This window comes from Jatropha curcas, chromosome 5, assembly GCF_041381405.1.
Source record: "Jatropha curcas cultivar XTBG-Jc1 chromosome 5, XTBG_Jcur_1.0, whole genome shotgun sequence".
Classification (NCBI taxonomy): Eukaryota; Viridiplantae; Streptophyta; class Magnoliopsida; order Malpighiales; family Euphorbiaceae; genus Jatropha; species Jatropha curcas.
In genome coordinates, this window is record NC_143155.1 from 20,293,942 (window position 1) to 20,305,081 (window position 11,140).

General features: G+C 33.3%; 1 protein-coding gene across 2 annotated transcripts; it reads right to left on the bottom strand.

The window, feature by feature from the left end:
- Window positions 1–599: 599 nt before the first annotated feature.
- LOC105641863 (translation initiation factor 3 (IF-3) family protein) lies at window positions 600–9,347 on the bottom strand. Of its 2 annotated transcripts, XM_089721750.1 has the most exons (10): window positions 9,146–9,346; window positions 7,925–8,237; window positions 7,729–7,808; window positions 7,409–7,499; window positions 6,316–6,383; window positions 5,000–5,098; window positions 4,235–4,291; window positions 3,068–3,136; window positions 1,810–1,968; window positions 600–1,713 (listed from the first exon to the last, which is right to left on the bottom strand). In XM_089721750.1, exons 5-10 carry the CDS (start codon window positions 6,376–6,378, stop codon window positions 826–828), a joined length of 1,335 nt encoding a protein of 444 aa, XP_089577876.1. In that variant the 5' UTR covers window positions 6,379–6,383; window positions 7,409–7,499; window positions 7,729–7,808; window positions 7,925–8,237; window positions 9,146–9,346; the 3' UTR covers window positions 600–825. The 2 variants fall into 2 exon arrangements, with proteins under 2 accessions (XP_089577876.1, XP_089577875.1); XM_089721749.1 differs by having other exon boundaries at window positions 7,729–8,237; window positions 9,146–9,347.
- Between the last annotated feature and the right edge of the window lie 1,793 nt (window positions 9,348–11,140).

The window sequence follows — 11,140 nt, forward strand, 5'->3', positions numbered from 1 at the left end:
TAATACAGTAATTCATTTAACGATAAATCAATAATATATATAATAAACTACTTTTAAAAAAATATTAATAAATTGAAAAATTAGCTATTAGTTATTATATAATTATAATAATAATATGATAATTTAATGGACTCAATTAATAAAAATTGAAAATTAGGAGCCAATTTAATCATTGAATTTAAAAAAAAAATTACAGACCATTAACTTTTTAAAATGTCCTTATAACTCCTGAATTTCATTTTTTTAATAATCTCACACCTCGCAAATAAATTGAAAATTAAATTAGCTGTAGTAAGCCATAAGTTTGGAAAAAGTAAAGTTCAGAAAGTCATAAAATGATTTTTAAAGTTCAAGATTCACAAAAAATTTATAATAGTCAAAGGGTTGAATCGTGTATTTAGCGAAAATTGGGGTCTAATTGACTTGCTCTTTGGCTTATAACCCATATAGATTAAAACTTATAAGAAAACACTAAGATGAGAACTTGCTAATATGACATGAATTTTCACTTGAAGAAAATGTATCCAAACAGAGAGGGAAAATACTGTATGAAAAGAAAACAAGAGGGGGAAATAAACTTGAGGGACAATACAAAAGGCTGGAAAAGAATATCCTCTAATGGAGCTTATTAAGAATTTAGATAACAAAATTCCTCGGTGATGATCTCAGATATTATGAGCAGTATTTGCAGTATTTCCTGCTGCAAAGTAATAAATAATGGCTCCTTCAAATATATAAAAAATATATATATTCTGCAGCCCTACGTTCAGAGGTTACTATGCAATATAAATCTAACAGAAAATAATCTCTCTCTGCACCTTAGTGTTACTTGGATACCCGATTTGAATTCGCCTGGGGGGTATTATTACTGAATATTCCCCATTTCCCTTGTCCACTGTTACCATCATCGCCCGTTCTTCGGCTACCATCAGATTTTGAACTTTTGTAATCTTCTGCTGCTAGACCTTGTTTTTCAGGAGTGGTTGCTTTTGTAGAGCTAAATATTCCATAACTAGATCTTCGGGTAGCAGCAGCATCAGGCAAATTTGAGTCTTGTTTAAGCATTTCAGCTGGAGGAAGCTTTATGTTTCTCGAAGAGGAAGAATCTGTCCGAATTGGATCCCTTACACCCATCGATGGAGTGGTATTTTTCTGTGATTGAGAGTTCTCACTTCGACGTGATAGTCGCGGTTCAAAACTGAATGAACCTGTCTTATCTGGGCCCAGCCTATTGTCCCTTATACTAGGAGAGAACTGCTCCATTGGTTCACTTCTTTTGTACCGGTTTTCAGCCGCAAAGGTCTGAGGTGAGGATAGAGGTCTGTCTGTTTGTTTAGAACCATGTGGTGGTCTAGGATGCGATAAGTTAGGAATGTAAAAGTTTGTATGTGAGGAATCTGCTTCTGGTGGACCTTTCATTATCTCCTCTTCTGCACAATTTATATTAAGCTTCTTTGCATCATCACTGAGATCAAATATTCTATCAGACTCATCATCTGAATCAACAACTGACCATGCAGTTTTATCATCCCCAAGCTTTTTATATGGTAGGTCATCTTCATCAGTTGGCTTTGCAGCAGCAACCTTGTCAACATCCATCACCTTTTTGGTGCTACCTTTCTTTGATGGCCCAAACTTTATATGCCTAACAATCACATATGCTTGTTGTTTCCTCACCATAAGTCCAGTCTCCATATAACATTCATCTTCGATCTACAGAAAAAAAGTTAAAAAGAAAGTATAACACACAAGTAATAATAAATTATAAAAAATCGGGCAAAGCACAAGAAAAATGATAGGCAGAAGTACCAAAGCAGTGAGACGAGATAGCAATGCCTTCATTTTCTCCCTTTCTTCTTCTTCTTGTTTTCTCTGCTCGGCTATTTCCTCTTCAGTTAGATCTTTATCCCCTGAACCCTTTTTCAAGGCTCCACCAGAACGTTTCTTTACTGAACTTGTGACCATACACTGATCAAAACATAAAAGAAGAATAATTATTACATAAACATATATAAAGAGCAACGTGAATTCAAGGATTTTGAAGATCAGAACTTGTGGCCTTTGCTTATCTGGCAAATTAACATAACATTTTATGTATGTCTATTAAGAGCTTTTGCATGTCCAGTCCCATTCACAGATGTAATTCCATGAATACCATCAGGCTTTGTCAAGCAGAGCATATCAAGTAGACATTACGCAGTTCTTCTAGAAATTATTTTTCATTTTATCTATTAAAAGAAAGGAACACCTGAATGAGTTACATAAGATTCATTGCTTCAGACAATTTGGTTCCCGACTTCCCATTTTTTAAAAATTAGAAATTTTAATCTACCATCATTGAAAAGTGAAATACTTTGGGGAAGTAAAATCTTCTATAAGTTAACAAAAGTGCAATCAAATTTTAAAGTTTGAGGGACTAAGACGAAGTGTAATTAAAAACATCAAGGACTATAATATAATGACAATTTTATAATTTTACAATCAAGAACAAAGTTGTAAACTGTAAAGTAATTAACAAATTATAGGGACTAAAATAGCTAATTTGGAAACAACAAGGACCTAAGTGTATATTATGAAAAAGAACTCACATTTTTTTAATTAACCCCACTTCAAGTGCACATTGCCTCTAGCAAATCTGGAAGATGGATACAGTGCGACAGTGTACAAAGTTCAAATTTTCCTAATGTTCTTAATAAAAAAAATAGACGCCGATTAGGGGCTAAAAAAATAGACACCGATTATTGAGCCCCTACTCATGCTACACAGAAAATAATCATGAAATTGTGGTCAGCATGCGTAGACATAAAGAAGAGAGTAATGTGAGATCATACCAGCACATGCAGATAAGAAACAAGAGGATCTTTATAAAATCACACAGAGGCAAAAAACAAAACAAAACAAAAGAAGGAAACTAGTCATTTTCAGTTATTAATATAACAAAAAAACAACAGAAGAAAGGGTTTAGTTTTCTTGTGATAATTATCATGCAACATTGAAGACATTCAACGATCAGAAAATATTTAATCATAAATTATAAACAAACACCTAAGGAAAAGGGAGAAAATACCTTCACTCGATAACCACGCTGCATTAGTCTTATGACTGCATCTGCTTTATTCTGTAAGTCCTTTTGTTCCTGAAAGCAGCAGTAGTATGGTTTACTTTAAAACCAAACTTACTTTTCTAGTTGGCAAAATTAATCCAACAGAAGAACAAATCAGCATCCAGAAATAACAGAATGACATGTAATATTTTTCCTGTACAAGTTTGGAGTACCATAGGAACTGCTGTTCCGGTACCAAATGAAAAAGATAAAATGATAGGAGTATTTACTGTAATTCCAGGGTACTGTTTGGAGGTTGGGAGATTGACAACCTGATATGCTTCCACAATGTTGTGATAAAGCATTTGAACTTTCGAATTTCTATTTTCATTGAAAATCAAGTTATTCTATAAAAATCATGAAAATTGTGCTGAACAAATACAAGGGTTCAGCAAGATGCGTGCAGAGGGAAAATGTCAAGTAAATATTATTAACTATTAAGGAAGCATACAGCTTTTCTTGTATGTTTCCGGAGCAGGTCCAAAAAAAAAAAATAAAAGAAAAAAAAAGAAAAGTTTCTTTTGTTGATCTCGAACCACTCACAAGGAGAAGTTAATTTTTCTGGATTAGATCTAATTCTAAAGTTAGAAAAGATAAATAAATCCTGTCACACTTAAATCGCACCCTAAAATTCCACTTGTTCATCTTTCTTTCCATTCTAACTTCCTCAACTGCATCAATAATAAAGCGATGGTCAGTCATGTTGCTCCTAATGATGGTCAGCATCACCAAGACACCATTTGGTTCAACTTTTATTCATTTTGGTTGTCTTTTTCTCTAGGAAAAGTAATTTCTATAAAAGTTCGATTTTTATGTAAAGCAAATGTACGAACTTCATAATTAGAAACTATATTTGGTAAATGCATGAACTTCATATGAGAAAAGTAAGGGATTACAACAAAGAACTGTTTGTTAAGATTTTTTTACTTTTCATAGAGACTAACTTTTTGCTTTGCCTTTTAGTATTTAACCAAATGCTACTCCTTTCATTTTTCTTTCTAAATAGCAAAAGCAAAAGAAAAGTACTAGAAATACAGAAACAAAAACAGATATAGGATGAGTTTGATTGGGCATCATTACAACAAAACCAACAAATAATGTGAGAACAGAATTTTTAGACAAGGAACTTACAGTTTTCTCAGAAAATCTCACTTCTTTGACATCTCCTTTTCTTATTGTCAACTCTGGCTGCATAAGAAGCAAATTTGATAAAAAGGAAAATATTATTAACCGTTATGTGACAAAATTTCAAAATAAACACTATATCTAAAGAGCAAAAAAAGTAACTAGTAAGACATAAATGCATACTCCGTAGAGTTATAAAAGGAAAAGCAACTTCAAGATTTGCTGGACTTAATTGCCAAGTGCAAAGTTTTGCAATGATTTAACTAAACCATAACACTAAAAGCAATACTACAATGATAAATTTCTTTCATTAATCATCATGCTATAATTTGAAGCTTTTGGAAGACAAAAAAATAAATGAAAAGAAATATTCCATCTTTCTGCGAAAATGCACAAAATATTTCAAATTTGCAATTCCTGACTACAGATCTATGCAAAAATTCCAATTGTTTTATAAGTGGGGGAGGGAAATTGAAATAGGAGAATGGTACATAAGTGTGCACCCCCAATTGCATAAAAGCTCCCAAAACATATTTTCAACAAAGCTCTTCATAGCATGTGGATAATTTCCCTGTTTTTTCCAGTTTGAATATGAACATAACCATATGGAAAGAAAGCTTGGACTAACTACCAACAATGATGTTATTTAATGAAAAAGCACCTGGAATCAAGCTCTTTAACGAGCACATGGAAATTAGATACGAAACCATTGTTATTCAATTCATGCCAATGAAAACAAACAGAAAGGTGTAGTCTGAAAATGCAGCTTACCTTGCTTTTAGCACGGTCCTTCTCCTTCAAATATTGTTTATACTTCTCTCTGTCGAAGTCCATGATTTTACAGACAGGTGGATCAACCCCTCTTTGAACCTGTCATAGAATAAGAGAAATAAAGCTAGTTGAGACTCCATAACACCAAATTAAATAAAAACTGGCATCTTAAAGGATGTAATAACAATTCCATTGCAAAGTGAAACAGGAAACTTCATACAATATATGATCTAAAAGCATCAGCCACTTCAATCTGTGTTTGATAAAACCTCTAAGCAAATTTATTCCACAACAAAACCATGAATATTTTACAAATGATACAATTAGCAAATAAGATATGAGATAATACTCAAGGGTAAAGGCGATAACACAACCCCTCTTTTGAATGTACTTGACATGATTAACATGCACATGCATGTTAGAATAAAGTGCAGAATGTAACACCACCTTAAAAGCAGTTAAAGCCTTGAACACAACCTGCTTGAGATTCACACCTCTCCCATTAAGGTCAATTGCCAAGAAATCATAAATCATAATGCAGTTAGACCCACAAAATCATTGGTAAATGTAAATAAAATTAAGACAAAAAATAAACTAGAAAAAAAAAAAAAAAGAAATTCACAAGGGATTATATTCTGCAAATGTATTACAAGCCACAGAACAGTAAGGTGCCAAGGGAAGCTTAGTGATACTCTTAACTCATCTGCCAACCGATATCAATACACATATATTCAATAACATTTTTCAGCAATATGCAGTAGAATGGTTCCTGAAACACTTGCCTATGCTAGCCACTCAACAAGTTGCATAAGCGAATATATGTCTGCATAAATGCATTTCTAATTAAAAGATTTGCTATAGCATCCCTAGGATGTCCAACAGTTGTGACCTAAGCTTGTGATTAGCCAAACTCGATAAGATGAAATCACTTTGTAAGTTGCAATCACATGTCGAACAAAAATGACTAATATAAATATAAAAGATCTCAGAAGGGTTTCCAATGGTAAACCTAAAAGTTCACAGAATGAATGATTTGCATCCAGAACGAAGATCTAGCCTACCTACTACCTAATACCTACAATAAACAGAAATTGCCATCCTGAATTTTCTCTTCAAAGATGATAGATAAGAGTAAAAAATGAAAATACAACAGATATCTAACCACAAAAGGAAAAGATAGAAAGGAAAAAGTATGAGGAAGGGCAGCAACATTGCAAAAAATAATTGCCTATTTTCTGTTCTTTTCCTTGAAAACCCTATTAAGGACGAAAATAGTAAAAAAAGACGAATAGTTACTGCTAATTGTTAAAGCTTACCTCAACCAAATCAAGTTTGAGGCTCCTTGCTTGTGCTAGTGCTTCACGTAATGGGATAACCATATGCCCTGCATAATATACTTTTTTAATCAAATTTAATACAAGTCCATATTGCTTTATGCATTAAGTATATTTTTTATCAGCACAATGTTACTATTGTTATTTAAATATTATCCACAATTTTATTTATTTTTTTTTTTATATTCTCAACAAGCATAATTAATTGTTTAATTTGTTAAATAATAGACATTCTATAATAACATAAAAATGTATTTCTATCATGATTTATACATTTTATTTTTGCAATTGAAATGGTGCCACTACAAACCACAATCACAGAAAACACAATTCAAATCCTCTGCTCCACTCATTTCCAATTTGACGAGCATGGTTTGCATCTTACCCTGGAGCTTAAGTGGCAACAATGACAAGTGTACCCTGAAAATTGTCAACCACTTATTTCTCTTTCAGGCCATGTTTAGTTTGCTCTGGAGTTGGGAATGGAATGCAATTCTTGGGATAGGATTCCAAATTTTGGTTAGGTTCACAAGAAATTCAGAATTTGTTTGATATTTGTATGTTCGAACAACTTCAATCTATATTGAAATAATTTAAAATTTAAGCATTATTCTTAATTGAACAAGAAATTTAATTTAAGTAATTTAAAAAATAAGCTTTGAATTGGATTCGTAGAAGTTAAAACATCCATTCTCGTTCTCATTCCAATTCCAAGGTATTCCAATTCCAAGGTAAACCAACGGGACTTGAATGTCCAGATAGTTCAAAAACAGTGGACTAGGAGGCTTTGACCATTCATTAATAAATGGGAGAATGCAATTTGATTAAAAAACCAAAGAACTAAGTAACTATTAACTTTGCTTATGAACTTCAGAAGCACAACCATACTTCTTAAACTCTTCTGATATAATAAAGATTTGTCTCTTTTTAGTTCACTAAAAGAAGAAGAAAACTAACAGTTCCTTTCAGATGTATCAAGCATTTGCATTTAAAAAAGAAAGAACAAAAATTTAAGATCATAACATCAAATCATATACAAGGCCAACTTAATAACACAAACTTTCTTATCATCTACCTTCATCTTTTACCAGCCTAACAAACTGAGCTTTGATTTGCTCATTTAAGCGCCGCCCACCATTTTCCTTCTCTTCCTTCTTTGCCTTGGCCTAAATTCAAAATTACAATATAATCACAAAATACCACTAAGAAAACTTACACCTATAGCTAGGTTCAATCACGAAGCAATCCCTATCCTTTTACCCAAACAATTTAACAGACAGAAAAACTCACCCATAAAAATAATTTGTTGAAAATTTAACACATAATCACGGACTAAAAATTATTCTAAAAATAATATTAAAATAAAAATAAAGAAAATTTAACCTAGCAAATTACCTGAAATGAGGTAGCAAAGGACCTGGCACTGTTGCAAAAATCAGTGCGTATCTTACAAACATCCCATGTTTGGTTCTCTACTGTGCATGAATTTGAGGTCTTAGCAGTATGATTAAGCAACAGAGGGGATTGAACATAAAAACATCTCTTGAATTGATGTGACAGAAGTGTAATTTTAGAATGGTTAATTCTATACCAAAAAGCCATTTCTTTTCAGTGTAAGGTACCAAAATGTTGCAATCTTTCAAGCTAAGTTTGACCTTCGCCCCTTCCCTCGATTTTGCATTCAGCTACTGCCAGTAGGTTGACATGGAAATTGTTTATTGAACAATTGTTGCCTCTCCCAGATACCTCAGCATCTCATTGAAGAAACTTCCTTAGTTCTTCAATTTGGATAAAAATTGACCTCCAGGTCAACCCAAAAACTAAAATCAGCCTTTGTCGTCCTCTTCCAAGCAAGTTAGGATGTACAATAAAAGGTTACTTTTTATCGTTGTCAAACTAATGACCTGCAATTATCCAAAAAAAAAAAAACAGAAGCAATAACTTGATAAAAACAGCAAATTTATCTAACTGAACACTTCAACTCCACATACAGTAAATTCAGGAGAAAAACTTATCTTTAACATAATCTTGTGAATATTTTTCAATAAAAGTCACTGCTTTTCCAGCAGTTGCAGTAAGTGTAATATAAGAAACACAAAAGTAAGAGAATGCTTCTCTGAAATATCTAATATCTATAATTATAAGCAATGCAACAGGTACATAACCATTAAATAATAATAATAATAAAACAAACAAACAAATACAGTCATATATGTAGGATAAGATGCACATTCTACAACTAAACTCACAATTAATAATTTGATAATCACTATCATAATCATAAATTATCAAAAAAAGGTGATTCGCCTCAGTGAGCTATTGCCTCACCAACTAGCTAATCAGAGACGCCTCCTCGGGCGGATTCTTCGATTTTTTTAAATTATCAAGCACAAAAACTTTCAAAACTCTGATTGGCTTTGCTTATCATCTCAACGGCAATATCAAAACTTCAAATCGTAAAAAAAAAAAACACAAAAAAAAAACAGTTTTTGTATAGACTGCCGTAGAAAGAAATCATATGGCAAGAGGATAGGAAAGGAAAAAGAGAAAAAGGTTTCAGTTTTAGGCTATTTGGCGTAACGATACTAAGACTATTGCAGTTTTAGTTTTCACATTGAGCAGAGAAACGACCAATATAGCGCAGATTATGATAAGATAAATGGCAGCAATTAAAAAACTCAAGTATCAAGACTGAACAGAAAAACGAGAAAGATAAACCAAAGTCTAGCTACATCAAATCAAGATTTAAAAGGGAAAAAAAACTACAAATCAAAAAATTGGAATTCGAAAAGAACAAAAAGCGGTTACTTACTGTAAAGTGATGGAGGCGGTTGGTTGGCGTGGCTATTCGACTCTGAGTGGCGTGAAGGGAATGGCGCGAAGAGGAGATGAGCTTCTTCCGGGTTGGGGTTACAGCGGGACTGTTTTGTGGAGCAGAAAAACAGAGACATATATACAGTGCGAGGAGGTAAAGGCTATTCTCAAAAAAAAAATTGGGGACGAAAATGGAAATTGACTGAGTTTACGTATTGCGCTCATTATTTATAAACTTCTATTTTTATAAACCCCAAATGTGTAAAATTATTATGGTATATATGCCCTAATGTAAAGCTTAGGGCATTTACTTTAGGCCCTCTCTACCTATGCTACCGGTTTTATTTTTCATATAGAATTTTTCCAATTTTCTTTTTATTTTAATTTTTAAGAAAACTTCTCTTTTTTTTTTTTTTTTTTTTTGTTTATGTATTAGAAACCAAGGAGAATGTATTGGATTAAGAGTATGTTAGATTTTAAAAAATTTTAAAATTTCAATGATATTCAATTTAAATTCTTTTAGAATCCATTAAAATTTTATGATATTCAATTAAGACTCCTATAAAATCTATAAAAATCTAATATTATTTAATTATGATTTTTTAAAAGTCCATAAAAATTTAATGGTATTTAAAAAATTGCTAAGTTGGAAGGATTTTATAAAATTATTGATTTCATTGGATTTGAGAATGCCATATACAAATAAAGGAGTCATTCACAAATCCATCTCCTGACCCAAAAATTTTAAAAATCTTTAAAAATCCTACAAACTCTTAATCCAATACACCCATTAATAGAATGAAAGCAGAGCGAGTATCCAATAATTTTAAACTACTTGTATAGATATCCGTTTAAAATTTTATTATTTGCATCCATTCTAAACTCGTTTAAATACTTGTATAAGTACCTATATTGAAACCCATGTAAATATTTACTATCTGTATCCATCTAAAAACCTGTTGAAAATACTTCTTAAATGGATAGAGTACCCGCGAATTTTTAACTATCCAAAATTTAAATTTATTTAAAATATATTTTTTACTAATAATTGATAGGATGCCTACTACTGAGCCCGTTTAACATAGCGGTTAATGAGAGCACGGTGGCTGCCAACACACCGGCCATTATAGGCCTTTCAATTAGCGGCCATAAGTTTTTAACGAATAAAATAATGATTTAAAAAAAATGATTGAAACAACCCGAATTTTTATTTTCAAAACATTTTCCAATTAAATTTAATGAACCGACAGCCTAGAAATTTATATTAGTATTTTAGTGCGAACACTGTGAGAAACCAAACCGAAAACCGATTGAAAAAGCCGTAAACCAGTTGAAAATCAAAGATTTGGGCCGAACCGAATCAAATCGAACCGGTTTGACCCAGACCATCTAGAATTCTCTTCTTCCTCTATTTCCAGCGTATGCCTCACTTTCCTCACCCATATTTTTCCTACGCCTTCGACCACCGCGTAGCACCACCAGTGCCACCGCCATCCTCTCCTCTCTTCTTCTTCTTCTTCTTCTTCTTCTTCTCCTTTCTTTTTCTTCTTCTTCTTCCATTCTTTCTTTCCTTTTCCCTTCACTGCATCTGCGTCCTTGGCGAGACAGAGCTGTAGCAGCGCCGCGCGACACCTCCAGCTCAATCGGACTCCTCCGCGCGCCACATCCAGCCGCTCCACGTCGCAGCGACTCCACCAGCTCCCTGGATCAGATCGCGCGGCACGAGCAGACCCGGCCTCCCTCTGCCTTCGATCGCGCAAGCATCGCGCCGCATCCAGCTCGTCGCGCCATCGCCACTGCCCAGCCATCGCTCCAACGTGCCTCCGACCACCAGAAATGAGCCTGTCCAGCTCCTTCGCGCTGCCTCCGCCTCCCTCCGCCACTGTCAGTCAACCTCCGGCCACCAGCCTTCATTTCCGGTTAATCAAAATTCCGGTAATAATATATATTGGGTATAATTTAATTTTAGTAATATTAGTTAATTAAATTAATT

Excerpts from the sequence above, each read along its gene's own strand:
- LOC105641863 (XM_089721749.1), bottom strand. The coding sequence starts at position 7,935 with ATGGCTTTTTGGTATAGAATTAACCATTCTAAAATTACACTTCTGTCA. Across the intron at positions 3,137-4,234 it reads TGAGATTTTCTGAGAAAACT|GAACAAAAGGACTTACAGAA; the intron begins GTAAGTTCCTTG and ends TGCTGCTTTCAG. Across the intron at positions 1,714-1,809 it reads TATCTCGTCTCACTGCTTTG|ATCGAAGATGAATGTTATAT; the intron begins GTACTTCTGCCT and ends TTTTTTCTGTAG.